This window comes from Pempheris klunzingeri, chromosome 14 (genome assembly GCF_042242105.1).
Source record: "Pempheris klunzingeri isolate RE-2024b chromosome 14, fPemKlu1.hap1, whole genome shotgun sequence".
In the NCBI taxonomy this organism is placed as follows: domain Eukaryota; kingdom Metazoa; phylum Chordata; class Actinopteri; order Acropomatiformes; family Pempheridae; genus Pempheris; species Pempheris klunzingeri.
This window is the reverse complement of record NC_092025.1, coordinates 25,021,609-25,037,155: the sequence shown is the minus strand read 5'-3', so window position 1 is coordinate 25,037,155 and position 15,547 is coordinate 25,021,609. Positions and strand designations below refer to the sequence as shown.

General features: G+C 43.3%; 1 protein-coding gene across 1 annotated transcript in view; it reads left to right on the top strand.

Annotated features, from left to right (window-relative positions):
• The window catches only part of rhogb (ras homolog family member Gb), a 17,089-nt gene extending 2,235 nt beyond the window's left edge, over positions 1–14,854 (top strand). The window contains exons 2-5 of the mRNA XM_070843087.1: positions 9,989–10,080; positions 11,088–11,247; positions 11,766–11,936; positions 12,950–14,854. Coding sequence (XP_070699188.1) covers positions 11,119–11,247; positions 11,766–11,936; positions 12,950–13,225 — 576 coding nt within the window. The 5' untranslated portion in view covers positions 9,989–10,080; positions 11,088–11,118 and the 3' untranslated portion in view covers positions 13,226–14,854. The remainder of the gene's footprint in view (positions 1–9,988; positions 10,081–11,087; positions 11,248–11,765; positions 11,937–12,949) is intronic.
• Positions 14,855–15,547: the final 693 nt, after the last annotated feature.

The window sequence follows — 15,547 nt, the reverse complement described above, 5'->3', positions numbered from 1 at the left end:
GTTTTAGCACCAGTTTGGCCCTTTGATATCTGGAGTTTTAGACCTGGACGATCCAACATTTTGTGGTATTTTAGCCCAGGTTTGGCCTTCTGTTCATTGGAGTTTAAGACCAGAACTGTGTTTGCAGTGTCCTCATCCACCGGCCAACTGTACACGAGGACTTCTGAGCGATAAATATCTTGATTTAAATTAAACAAACTGAGTGAACAAGTTCAGCTCGTTTCAGGTTTGTTCAGGTAAACACTCTTCCTTCACACTGCTGGATGAACAGAGTGCCGGACAAACCCTTCCTGTTTCGGTTTCAACACAGACCAGTTCCTCTTTGGCTTGTGGTGTCTGGGGGGTGGGGGGGTGGGGGGGTTAGGTAACACTGCATCCGTACGGTAAATGGAGGACTTTTCCTTTGCCAGTTCTAGACTTTGTTAGTAATACTAGGATGTATGTAAATCAACGTTTGGAGGCCCGAGCAGCCAGACAATCAGACAGGTTTGGTGAAAAACTGGTCCAATATTCAGAGGTGATTTAGTCCTGGTTTGGTCCAGTATTCTCTGGTGATTTAGTCCTGGTTTGGTCCAGTATTCTCTGGTGATTTAGTCCTGGTTTGGTCCAGTATTCTCTGGTGATTTAGTCCTGGTTTGGACAAATTGGAAACAAACCATCATGTCAGAAAATATTCCCCAAAATGTCTGCTGGAGAAAAAACCCATCCCAGTTTACAGACTCACTTCCTGCTTCACCTTTGACCCACTGCTCTCACTGTAGTTGTGTAGGCACAGTTTTCCTGGCGTCTCAGGTGAGCTCACCTTCAGTCAAAGTGGTTTCGATCACCTGGATGAGCTGTCTGATCTTCTGACTCTTCTTCTCATGTGTCTGATTCAAACACTGTTTTAACAGTGTTTTAGTCCTGGTTTAGTCCAGTATCCTCAAGTGTTTTAGTCCTGGTTTAGTCCAGTATCCTCAAGTGTTTTAGTCCTGGTTTAGTCCAGTATCCTCAAGTGTTTTAGTCCTGGTTTTGCCAAATATTTGAATGGGTGTGTTGGCCCAGTTTAGTCCGGTATGCTCCAGTGGTTTAGTCCTGGTTTTGGTCTTTTAACTCTTGTATGGTCCGATATTCAGTGGTGTTTTTGTCTTGGTTTGTTCAAATATTTTAGTCTAATTTTGATCGGATGTTTCAGCAGTGTCCTCCAGTACTTTAGTCCTGGTTTTGTCAATTTTTCTCCAGTGTTTGAGCCCAGTTTAGTCAGGTATGCTCCAGTGTTTGAGCCCAGTTTAGTCAGGTATGCTCCAGTGTTTTAGTCCAGTTTAGTCAGGTATGCTCCAGTGTTTGAGCCCAGTTTAGTCAGGTATGCTCCAGTGTTTGAGCCCAGTTTAGTCAGGTATGCTCCAGTGTTTTAGTCCAGTTTAGTCAGGTATGCTCCAGTGTTTTAGTCCAGTTTAGTCAGGTATGCTCCAGTGTTTTAGTCCAGTTTAGTCAGGTATGCTCCAGTGTTTGAGCCCAGTTTAGTCAGGTATGCTCCAGTGTTTTAGTCCAGTTTAGTCAGGTATGCTCCAGTGTTTGAGCCCTGGTAGGGTCCAATATACTCTGGTAATATATCCGGTCCATTATTCTGTCTGGTTTTAGCCCAGTTTGGCCCAGTTTGTGCGGCCTGTTCACACGAGGAACATCTGTTACTTAACATCTTGGACTCTGAGGGACCGGCCTGCTTAGCTTACTCAGTATGGTTTTATTTCATTTGTTCTGGTTTAGTCCACCACCTGGTCGAAGTCGCACATGTTCACGACCTCTTCCTGTTTTTGAAAATACTATAATCTTGTCAGTTTGCTCAGCAGGTGTCTTCTTCTCTCCTCTCTTGTCTTCTCTGCTCTCATACGGGGACTTTTTCTGATTATTAAAAGACAGAAAAAGTCCACTTTCTGTGAACCTCTTGACTCCAATTTTAGAGATTTTCCCGTCAGAGCTTCAGCTGCAGGATGACTCGGTTCCTCTGTGGGTCAGGAGACTTTTCCCGAACCAGCAAAATTAAATACAAGCACAGAAAAAGAACACAGCTGACGAGACGAAACCAGCGCCGGTAGTTCCTGAAACGCTGGGATACGAGACCAGTAAGACCATGAAGGAGACATGATGTTGGATCTGAGCTTTTATTTCCCTCAACTACAGAGAGGAAAGACTTCTGCTAGTCCGTTATTTCAAATGTCCCTGTTCCCCTGTTTGGGGTTCGATGAATGTGTTTCAGTCATTTTCAGCCTGCTGCAGGTTTCTCCACTGATCTCGACTGTTCTTCCTCTTTTCTCTCAACGTGTTTTTCGAAGTTGCCATCTTGGTTTTTGGGGCCAGAAGTGATGTTTGTTCCCCGAAGAGTTAGTGAGCAGGTAGTCCCGCCCTAAAGCTGATACCGACCAATCAGAGGACGCTTCTTTACAGACTGATACCGACCAATCAGAGGACGCTTCTTTATAGACTGATACCGACCAATCAGAGGACGCTTCTTTATAGACTGATACCGACCAATCAGAGGACGCTTCTTTATAGACTGATACCGACCAATCAGAGGACGCTTCTTTACAGACTGATACCGACCAATCAGAGGACGCTTCTTTACAGACTGATACCGACCAATCAGAGGACGCTTCTTTATACAGACTGATACCGACCAATCAGAGGACGCTTCTTTATACAGACTGATACCGACCAATCAGAGGACGCTTCTTTACACAGACTGATACCGACCAATCAGAGGACGCTTCTTTATACAGACTGATACCGACCAATCAGAGGACGCTTCTTTACAGACTGATACCGACCAATCAGAGGACGCTTCTTTATACAGACTGATACCGACCAATCAGAGGACGCTTCTTTATAGACTGATACCGACCAATCAGAGGACGCTTCTTTACAGACTGATACCGACCAATCAGAGGACGCTTCTTTATAGACTGATACCGACCAATCAGAGGACGCTTCTTTATAGACTGATACCGACCAATCAGAGGACGCTTCTTTATAGACTGATACCGACCAATCAGAGGACGCTTCTTTACAGACTGATACCGACCAATCAGAGGACGCTTCTTTACAGACTGATACCGACCAATCAGAGGACGCTTCTTTATACAGACTGATACCGACCAATCAGAGGACGCTTCTTTATACAGACTGATACCGACCAATCAGAGGACGCTTCTTTACACAGACTGATACCGACCAATCAGAGGACGCTTCTTTATACAGACTGATACCGACCAATCAGAGGACGCTTCTTTACAGACTGATACCGACCAATCAGAGGACGCTTCTTTATACAGACTGATACCGACCAATCAGAGGACGCTTCTTTATACAGACTGATACCGACCAATCAGAGGACGCTTCTTTATAGACTGATACCGACCAATCAGAGGACGCTTCTTTACAGACTGATACCGACCAATCAGAGGACGCTTCTTTACAGACTGATACCGACCAATCAGAGGACGCTTCTTTACAGACTGATACCGACCAATCAGAGGACGCTTCTTTACACAGACTGATACCGACCAATCAGAGGACGCTTCTTTACACAGACTGATACCGACCAATCAGAGGACGCTTCTTTACAGACTGATACCGACCAATCAGAGGACGCTTCTTTACAGACTGATACCGACCAATCAGAGGACGCTTCTTTACAGACTGATACCGACCAATCAGAGGACGCTTCTTTATAGACTGATACCGACCAATCAGAGGACGCTTCTTTACAGACTGATACCGACCAATCAGAGGACGCTTCTTTACAGACTGATACCGACCAATCAGAGGACGCTTCTTTATACAGACTGATACCGACCAATCAGAGGACGCTTCTTTACAGACTGATACTGACCAATCAGAGGACGCTTCTTTACAGACTGATACCGACCAATCAGAGGACGCTTCTTTATAGACTGATACCGACCAATCAGAGGACGCTTCTTTACACAGACTGATACCGACCAATCAGAGGACGCTTCTTTACAGACTGATACCGACCAATCAGAGGACGCTTCTTTATAGACTGATACCGACCAATCAGAGGACGCTTCTTTATACGGACTGATACCGACCAATCAGAGGACGCTTCTTTACAGACTGATACCGACCAATCAGAGGACGCTTCTTTACAGACTGATACCGACCAATCAGAGGACGCTTCTTTATAGACTGATACCGACCAATCAGAGGACGCTTCTTTACAGACTGATACCGACCAATCAGAGGACGCTTCTTTATACAGACTGATACCGACCAATCAGAGGACGCTTCTTTACAGACTGATACCGACCAATCAGAGGACGCTTCTTTATAGACTGATACCGACCAATCAGAGGACGCTTCTTTACAGACTGATACCGACCAATCAGAGGACGCTTCTTTACAGACTGATACCGACCAATCAGAGGACGCTTCTTTATACAGACTGATACCGACCAATCAGAGGACGCTTCTTTATACAGACTGATACCGACCAATCAGAGGACGCTTCTTTATAGACTGATACCGACCAATCAGAGGACGCTTCTTTATAGACTGATACCGACCAATCAGAGGACGCTTCTTTATAGACTGATACCGACCAATCAGAGGACGCTTCTTTACAGACTGATACCGACCAATCAGAGGACGCTTCTTTATACAGACTGATACCGACCAATCAGAGGACGCTTCTTTATACAGACTGATACCGACCAATCAGAGGACGCTTCTTTATAGACTGATACCGACCAATCAGAGGACGCTTCTTTATAGACTGATACCGACCAATCAGAGGACGCTTCTTTATAGACTGATACCGACCAATCAGAGGACGCTTCTTTATAGACTGATACCGACCAATCAGAGGACGCTTCTTTATACAGACTGATACCGACCAATCAGAGGACGCTTCTTTACAGACTGATACCGACCAATCAGAGGACGCTTCTTTATAGACTGATACCGACCAATCAGAGGACGCTTCTTTATAGACTGATACCGACCAATCAGAGGACGCTTCTTTACACAGACTGATACCGACCAATCAGAGGACGCTTCTTTACAGACTGATACCGACCAATCAGAGGACGCTTCTTTATAGACTGATACCGACCAATCAGAGGACGCTTCTTTATACGGACTGATACCGACCAATCAGAGGACGCTTCTTTACAGACTGATACCGACCAATCAGAGGACGCTTCTTTATACAGACTGATACCGACCAATCAGAGGACGCTTCTTTATAGACTGATACCGACCAATCAGAGGACGCTTCTTTATAGACTGATACCGACCAATCAGAGGACGCTTCTTTATACAGACTGATACCGACCAATCAGAGGACGCTTCTTTATACAGACTGATACCGACCAATCAGAGGACGCTTCTTTATAGACTGATACCGACCAATCAGAGGACGCTTCTTTACAGACTGATACCGACCAATCAGAGGACGCTTCTTTATACAGACTGATACCGACCAATCAGAGGACGCTTCTTTATAGACTGATACCGACCAATCAGAGGACGCTTCTTTACAGACTGATACCGACCAATCAGAGGACGCTTCTTTATAGACTGATACCGACCAATCAGAGGACGCTTCTTTACAGACTGATACCGACCAATCAGAGGACGCTTCTTTATAGACTGATACCGACCAATCAGAGGACGCTTCTTTATACAGACTGATACCGACCAATCAGAGGACGCTTCTTTATAGACTGATACCGACCAATCAGAGGACGCTTCTTTATACAGACTGATACCGACCAATCAGAGGACGCTTCTTTATACAGACTGATACCGACCAATCAGAGGACGCTTCTTTATACAGACTGATACCGACCAATCAGAGGACGCTTCTTTATACAGACTGATACCGACCAATCAGAGGACGCTTCTTTACAGACTGATACCGACCAATCAGAGGACGCTTCTTTATACAGACTGATACCGACCAATCAGAGGACGCTTCTTTATAGACTGATACCGACCAATCAGAGGACGCTTCTTTATACAGACTGATACCGACCAATCAGAGGACGCTTCTTTATAGACTGATACCGACCAATCAGAGGACGCTTCTTTATAGACTGATACCGACCAATCAGAGGACGCTTCTTTATAGACTGATACCGACCAATCAGAGGACGCTTCTTTATACAGACTGATACCGACCAATCAGAGGACGCTTCTTTATACAGACTGATACCGACCAATCAGAGGACGCTTCTTTATAGACTGATACCGACCAATCAGAGGACGCTTCTTTATACAGACTGATACCGACCAATCAGAGGACGCTTCTTTATAGACTGATACCGACCAATCAGAGGACGCTTCTTTATAGACTGATACCGACCAATCAGAGGACGCTTCTTTATACAGACTGATACCGACCAATCAGAGGACGCTTCTTTATACAGACTGATACCGACCAATCAGAGGACGCTTCTTTACAGACTGATACCGACCAATCAGAGGACGCTTCTTTATAGACTGATACCGACCAATCAGAGGACGCTTCTTTACACAGACTGATACCGACCAATCAGAGGACGCTTCTTTACAGACTGATACCGACCAATCAGAGGACGCTTCTTTACAGACTGATACCGACCAATCAGAGGACGCTTCTTTATACAGACTGATACCGACCAATCAGAGGACGCTTCTTTACACAGACTGTGTCAGAGACACATTTTTAAAAGGAACCTTCTAATTAAATATAATTCCTGATTAGTTATTCCAACTTAAATTATAATGAAACATTATTTTCTGCTGCAGTTTTAAACTGATTATATTGAGCCTGAACGGTCTCATTGACGACGTGGAGGTCTCCACCTGTCATGCAGACTAACCCACCATAGAAAAAGCAGAAATGAAATTTAGCTTGTTAAATCAATTAAAAGAAGAAATGCTCGTGAAGGTTCCTCTTTTCAATTTAAATTCATACGAAACTAATTAAATACGACGCCAGATATTGTGAATAAAGCTTTAAAGTGTCCCAGTTTGAGGAAGAGCTATTCATCCTGTATTTACTGTTTCTTTCTTGTTTTTTATAGTAAAGTAGCTGTTAAGCTGCTGAGAACTTTAGCATCATAATTAGAATTAATCCCATGTAACCAACATCCTAAACTACTTTCGGTTTGAGATGCTTTTCTTCTTTGAATTTAATTAGCCGTCGTGCTGATGCAGGATCCCGGTCGAACCACATCACGTCCCTCTGATCTCGGGTGTTCTTTTGTCTTTTCTCTTCACTGCAGTTGCAGCTTTATTTCAACATGAAACCACAATGACATTTTTCTACCGAGGAGCTTCCTTTTTTTCTAGAACTACATCGGAGTTACAAAAGGACGTCATTACAACACTAGAAAAAAACGTTTCTTTCACTGTTCGTCAGTGTCTCTGCAGGTTAACGACGTGTTAATATCAACTGACAAATGGGGATTAATCCGCCGCTGAAAATAGTCCCCAACAAATGCACCAGTTCCTCCAGTTTGTTTGATAAAAACCCTGCAGTGAGCAGCAGTTTCAGTCAGTTATTGAGCCCTTTTAAGCATCAAACTACACATTTGTGTTTTTAAAGATTCAAAGAGCCACAGAGAGGAAGGCCGAGAGTATAAAGACTAACTAAGGTTTGTTGTCTTTCAGTGACATTTTTCAGGTGAATCAGAGTTCTGAGACTCAGAGACACTAAAATAACTCTGAGGTGTCGCCTGAAGGCCACTCGTGTCTCTTTGTGGTTGTTTTGAGTCTCTTTATAGTTGTTTTATGACTCTAACTACGTGTTTCGTGTCTCTTTGTAGATGTTTTACATTTCTTCACAGTTGTTTTGCTTCCAGATGCTTCCAGCCTCTTTGTAGTTGTTTTCAGTCTCCTTGTAGCCAGTTTGCATCTATTGCAGCAGTCGATTCTCATTGTCTCATTAACATTTGGAGCCTCTCTGTAGTTGTTTTATGCCTGTTTGAAAAGGTTTTCAGTCTCTTTGTGTTTCTTTTGTCATTCGATCGACTTCCCAACATGAAATATTAACTGTCCGTCACACAGAGGCTGAGGATCAGGGGCGTCCTCACTCTTCGGGCCCCTCGGCCTGTGCCCAGCGGGCCCGTTTAGTTATCTGTCCATGCATATACACTTTAACTGAGGGATCTGAATATTTCCTCCACTGCTGCAAAGGTCAGAGGTCACACAGTTTACCATCTAAGCAATGTGAAGGAGAGAAAACTCAGAGGGAGAAAATGAGAAAAACCTGTGAGATCAGAGGTTAAAGTTTCCAGCAGGAGTGAGATCAGCCGACCTCCGCCCAGAGAGAGAGGGGGGAGGGTGGCGTCGGCGTCCCCAGAGTCTGGGCTGAGCCACTTTCTCTGTCCAGACATCTGGAGAGAGACACCACAGAGTTAGTATTTTACAATTCAGCACACGGTCCGCCAGAATCATGTTCGTCTGACCATCTTCTCTTTTCACATTTTATTTACTTTACTCACACAAACTAACACAGAAGCATGAAGGGAGACGCTTCAAAGTATTTAAATCTAAACTTTCTGCGACATTACCTGACTGACTCGGAGAACACTATGGAGACTTTAGACGTGCCATCCTCGGTAGTTTGGAGAAGATTTGGGTGATTCTGACATGACCTCAGGGACTTGAGCATGTTTTGGTGACTTTAGTGACCATGGTGACGGTCTGACATAACATGGGCATGAACACAGCTGAAAGGGTTTTCTATTTTTTTCAAACATGGGCCCTATTTTTACACATCCTGGTGTCTGAGTGACTGGTAGGTAGTAAAAGTGTTGGAACTGGTCCAGTAGATCACCTCAGCCAGCAGACACCAAACGGGCTGCAATGGCTGCAACGTGATCCTTTGGGACAACTGCACCTGATCACAGTAGGTCCACTAAAAGAGCTTGTTTGATCCACTGACAGGCTCAGAGTGTTATTCTAAGTGTGTGACAGCATCATGGAAAGGATCCCTACAGAGAGAGACCTGGAAGATCCTTTTGGTTTAACCACAAACAGCACACACACCAGACTACATTCACTAAAACAGGGATTTTAGAGAACAGGACACAGGAGCTGCTGCCTCCATCCGCTTAGTTTTGTTTGTGTTATTGTTTATTACACAAATTTTGTGTTCGATCGCAACTGACTATAAAACACCAAACTCACCAACTCATCACTCATCAACAAAAACAAACTAAATGGTCAAGGCAGCGAAAGACCAGCAGTTTCTATGTAAAACTCTTGTTTTTGTGAATGGAGTCTGGTAGCTTTGAAGAATAACAGTTGTTTTTTTTTTGTTACCTACCAGTCATTTAGACACCAAAATATGTAAAAAATAGGGACCAGGTTGAAAAGTACTAGTTACCCTTTAATGACTTGGTGACTTGACATCATGACCTCCTTAACGCGTCCTGAGTAACTGATGTAAATCTGATGCGGGCGACTCGGATACGTCCCACGTAATTCCAAATCCATGACCTCAGCGACCTGAAGGAGTCCTCGATGACTTGGACTGACGACTCGGGACGCCACCTAATAAAAGTGAAGGGGGGTGGACAAAATAACAGAAACACTTAACAGTATGTAAATGACAGCTCTGACCACTGATACCACTGCTGCTGTGTTTGAGGTTGATTTGAGCTTTTTACATAAGACTGGAGATAAACAAAGGAAAGAAAAGTGGGTCTAACCAAGTGTCTCTCTGTCATTTAAATGTAAATAAAGTTTTGATGCAAACAGACTCTGTGTGTGTGTGTGTGTGTGTGTGTGTGTGTGTGTGTGTGTGTGTGTGTGAGCCTTTAATGCATCCTCACTGAGTCACGCTGGCATTCAAATGTGTGTGTGTGTGCAGGATAACATCTCTGTTTTGTTTGGAGACCGTTTCCTTCTGCAGGGATCATTTCCATAAACACAAATACTGACAGAGGACAAACTCTCCCCCCTCCTCACCCCCGTTACCTCCCCCCTCTCTCTGCAGTCAGACGATGGGACGTCACGAGTCTCTGAACAAACTCTGTTAACCGAAGGAAACTGAAGCGTCTCTGACAGCCGGAAGGTAAACTCAGACAGGTAACTGTTCAGCCCTTTGTTTTCATTTTCACTGTAAACATTCTGATTTCTGAGTGATTTAAATAATAGTATTTATAGTAATAACAAATATTGACTTTAACGTTACTGAGTGCTTTATGTAGTTGAATCAGGGTTAAAACATTTCAGGAAGCACATACAACCAGACAATTACAATAAACAAAATTCAATAAAAACCAAACATTCATTACAAAAGTCATTAGAAAACAGCTAAGACACAGCGTGCGAGCATTATTATTATTTTTTAATATATATATTTTTTAAAAAGATGAACTAAACAGGCTCAGAGTGTTATTCTAAGTGTGTGACAGCATCATGGAAAGGATCCCTACAGAGAGAGACCTGGAAGATCCTTTTGGTTTAACCACAAACAGCACACACACCAGACTACATTCACTAAAACAGGGATTTTAGAGAACAGAAGAAGGGAATGGCAGGATTACCGCTGCCTCAGTCAATTAGTTTGTTAGTGTTATTGTGTGTTAAATAAATGTTATGTTGGACCCAAACTAACCCTTTAAAACACCAAAGTCACACATTAACAAAAATAAACTAACAGTTTGAGACAGTCGTTCATCAGCAACCATAGTATAAAATTACTATTTTTGTGAATGGAGTCTGGTGTGTTTGCAGAGATCCTTTCCATAATGTTGTCAGACACTTAGAATAACAATCTGAGCCTATCAGTGGCTAAAACAAGATTTTTTTAGTGGACCTACTGTGATCAGGAGCAGTTGACTTGAAGGATTACATATCAGCCACTGTAGCCTGTTCACCGCCTGTTTCTTGGCTGCTGGTGGAGACGATCTACTGGACCAGTTTCGAAGGTTTATGTTCCTACAAGTCAATTCAAACACAAAATATGTGAAAAATACTGTGCATCCCTTAAATAAAGGATAAACCTTTAAACCTTTTAATCTGTTACACAAACGGGACGGTTTTCAGTCTGAATGCCCGCTAACAGCATGATGTGTGTGTGTGTGTTGCAGGTTGCTGAAGGGTCAGAGGTCAGAGGTCATCATGCAGAGCATAAAGTGTGTGGTTGTGGGCGACGGAGCTGTGGGGAAGACCTGCCTCCTTATCTCCTACACCACCGGAGCTTTTCCTAAAGAGTACATCCCCACCGTGTTCGACAACTACAGCAGCCAGGTCTGTGTGTGTGTGTGTGTTATAACAGCTGTTATATTACTCTCTTTAGACACACCAGACTCCATTCACAAAATCAGTAATTTTACATGGTAACTGCTGCTCTACTGCTGCCTTGAACCGTTAGTTTGTTTATGTCATTGTGTCACTTTGGTGTTTTAACGGGTTAGTTGGCATCTAACGTAAAATGTATTTAACACACAATAACACAAACAAACTAATTGACCGAGGCGCCGGTAGACCAGCAGCTCCTGTATTCTGTGAGCTAAAGTCCCTGTTTTTGTGAATGGAGTCTGGTGTGTGTGCAGGGAGCGATATAATAAGTCAGTTTCCTTAAGACCAAGCTGTCTTCAGTTTTGATTAAAACATTGATATTCTTAGAAAATGTAATAGAAGTCTGGTTGGTAGTTTCTGAGATTCAGTTTGTTGTTTTGTTTTTATCACCATAGTTACAAATACAGATACACAAACCCTGACCAGGTGTGTGTGTGTGTGTGTGTGTGTGTGTGTGGTGCGTTCAGGTGACGGTGGACGGCAGGACCATCAGTCTGAACCTGTGGGACACGGCGGGTCAGGAGGAGTACGACCGGCTGAGGACGCTGTCCTACCCGCAGACCAACGTCTTCATCATCTGCTTCTCCATCTCGAGCCCCGCCTCCTACGAGAACGTCAAACACAAGTGGCACCCAGAGGTCAGAGGTCAAAATCCACCCGGCAACAGGGCGCACACTCACAGATTAGAGAAATTCATTTCAGTCCAGATTTTAGTGGTGACATTAACTTTGTATTTGCTACCATCAGGAAACATTATTTGTGTCTAATTACGCCCTCGATCATTCACTACGAGTCTCCCCTGAGCGTTCCTTGAACTTTTCTTTAAATTTCAAAGATGTTTTAAAAACATTTTGTTCAAAACAAAATGTCAGAAATGTAATAAGACTTTTGCTGTTTTATTAAAGTAATTTTACTGGTTAGTTTTTAATACAAATGAATTGACTAATTGAGGCAGCAGCAGCTCCTGTGTCCTGAGAGGTTAAATCCCTGTTTTAGTGAATGTAGTCTGGTGTGTGTGCTGTTTGTGGTTAAACCAAAAGGATCTTCCAGGTCTCTCTCTGTAGGGATCCTTTCCATGATGCTGTCACACACCTGTCAGATCATTTTGGTTTAACCACCAGACTCCATTCATAGAAACAGTCGTTTTACCTTGGTTTTACCTTGCAGAGCACAGGAGTTTCTGGTCTACTGCTGCCTTGATCAGTTAGTTAGTTTGTGTTATTGTGTGACTTTGTTGTTTTAAAGAGGTAGTTTGGATCCAAATTAACGTGTTAAAACACCAAAGTCACAGCAACTAGACCAGCAGACTCCTGTGTTCTGTGAGTTTAAATTCCTGTTTTAGTGAATGGAGTCTGGTGTGCTTGTGTTTGTGGCTGTTTGTGGTTAAACCAAAAGGATCTTCCAGGTCTCTCTCTGTAGGGATCCTTTCCATGATGCTGTCACACACTTAGAATAACACTCTGAGCCTGTCAGTGGCTAAATTAATTCATCAACTATTTCAACATGAAAACAGTTGATTTTATTTGAAAAACTAAATTCTGATTTCTGAAATCTCCCAAAATATCAAACTTTTCTTTAAAGTTTAGTTAGTCGCTCACAGTTCTCTCATCCCGTCACTTTTTCTGAACTTCATCATCATCAACATCTTCAGGTGTCTCACCATTGTCCCGGCGTTCCCATCCTCCTGGTCGGCACGAAGAGCGACCTCCGGAACGACGCCGACACCCAGAGGAAGCTGAAGGAGCAGAACCAGGCGCCCGTCACCCACCAGCAGGGCATCAACCTCGCTCGCCAGATCCACGCCATCCGCTACCTGGAGTGTTCGGCCCTCAACCAGGACGGCATAAAGGACGTGTTCGCCGAGTCCGTCAGGGCCTTCCTCAACCCGCAGCCCACTGTCAGCAAGAAGCTCTGCGTCCTGCTGTAGGGCCAAGCCTCGACCGGTGGACCGACGGGTCTGAGCCGGGCCGATTCTGTGGCTGAACTGCCTGAGAGACTGTTTTTTTTAATGTTTGGTTAGAATTTTATCTTTGGGGAATTTAAAAAAAAAGTGGTTTTGGGATCAGTGTTTGATCAAAGCACGGGGGACTCTTATTGTGAAAAATGATCAACCATCATCTAAAGCTGCAGCGAACGACGACCTGAAAGAAATAATCAAAGTGGAAGTAGACGACTTTTTTTGCTTTAATTTATACTGAAGAAAATGGCGACAGTGTAACGGCTAGAAATCGACTGATAATGGACATTTAAACAACGATATTCGGAGCAAGGAAACACCTGTCGGGCCTGTAATTTTCAAATTAAAAGATGCTTATAAGAGGCGCTTTGCAGCTCTGTACGGGAAAGTAAAGTCGCGATCTACAGCACAAAGAAAGTCACAGTGCAACCAAATCACCGTTCAGATCATAGATATAGGAAATAGTTTGGCGTTTTGTGCTTTTAATCTGTGAATAAAACAACCTGCTTACTTATTGATTATCAATACGACCAGATGTTTTACTCTGTTTTTATTACAGCACTGAGATCAGAAATTTAAGTTCTGGTATTTTTTCTTCCTTTGGACAGTAGCCAGGCTGCTAACCATAGAGTTAGCCATATTGCTAGCTTTAGCATTAGCAGACAGCATTCTTTCCAACATTATCTAATCGTTAAATAACACAATCTGCTCACTAGTCAATACAAACGGATGTTTTACTCTTGCTTTGGACAGTAACCAGGCTGCTAGCCATAGAGTTAGCCATTAGCATTAGCTGTTAGCAACATGGCATTCTTTACTTGAGCCAATAAATAACACAACCTGCCTACTTACTGAGTTACTAGTTATGGTTCTTATGGTTGTTTCTTGCTTTGTGGTCAAGCTCCTAGTGCTAGCGTTAGCCATGTTGCTACACATTCTGCCTACTTGTTAGTACACCCAGATATCTTACGTCGTCTTTATCACAGCACTGAGATCTGGACAGTAGCCAGGCTGCTAGCAGTAGAGTTAGCCATATTGCTAATGCTAGCGTGAGCAGATGGCACTCTTTCTCACATTACTTCAATCATCAATACAATCAGATGTTTTACTCTCAAGCTGTTAGCGGTAGCATTAGCCGTTAGCAACACAGCATTCTTGCTTTAAATTAAATAACACACCCTGCCTATTTATCAATACAATCAGATGTTTTACTCGTGTCTTTATCACGGCACTGAGATCAGGGTTTCCTGTTCTCACAGTTGTTTCTTGCTTTTGACTGTAGCCACGCTGCTAGCAGCAGCGTTAGCCATGTTGCTAATGCTAGCGCTCGCAGACAGCAGTCTTTCTGCTTGATCACAAAGTAACTATTAATACAGTGGGATGCTTCACTCTGAAAAGTTGCCTACTTCCACTTTTAAATCAAATTAAACTCCAACGTCTCGTCGTCTGTGGTTTGAAGTGAGTGTTTTGAAGCGTCACGACTGTGGGCTGCTTCCATGTGGGGCTGTTTTGGACTCGGCGTCAGAGACTTACTGCTCCTCACGACCACAAACCACAAAGATTTCGGAATAAAAATGAAAAATCTTCTGCCAACAATTATTCTGCGTTGTGAGAGATTTGTTGTGCCTCCTCTGAAAGGTCACATGACCAGTGTTTAGGCTTTAATTAGGGGCATCTTCACCTTCAGATACAAATACATTTTGTCCACGAGTGTGGACCACTTTTAACTGTCTTCGTCATGTTTTATCTTCACTTTGAAGAGGAAGAGGCGTGAGGGGAAGAAGTCACAGAGGCTAATAGATTTAGCTCGCTTGCTAGCAGATAACTTAAATACAGGAAATGTGAGACTGTTGGGATTATCAACATCTTCCTCAGACATTAAACTACGAAGAAAAACTCTGACTAATTCACTTCCGTGGCCTCCACCCCTTCTGAAAACCCCATTTGAAGGCAGCATTGCCGGATCTTTTTGTGGCGTTTGGTAGTACAGGTATTGGAATGCAGCCACAGTGTGAGGTGACAGGTACATGCAGGTGTTTAAAAAAAACAGGAAGTTGGAGCTACAGCTGTGACGCAGAGCTCAACAAAGAGGTTGTTAAAATAAAATTATTAAAATACCTTCAGACATGTGACACCTGACTTCTGCATTTCGTGTCAAACATCACAGTGTTTCCCAGCATCATAATTCAGTGAAATCTAAAACACATGGACACGAAACACATACTTTTAGATTTACCAGGACTTAACACGTCCCGGGATATCATTAACTTTAATGTCCGTGACAAATAAATG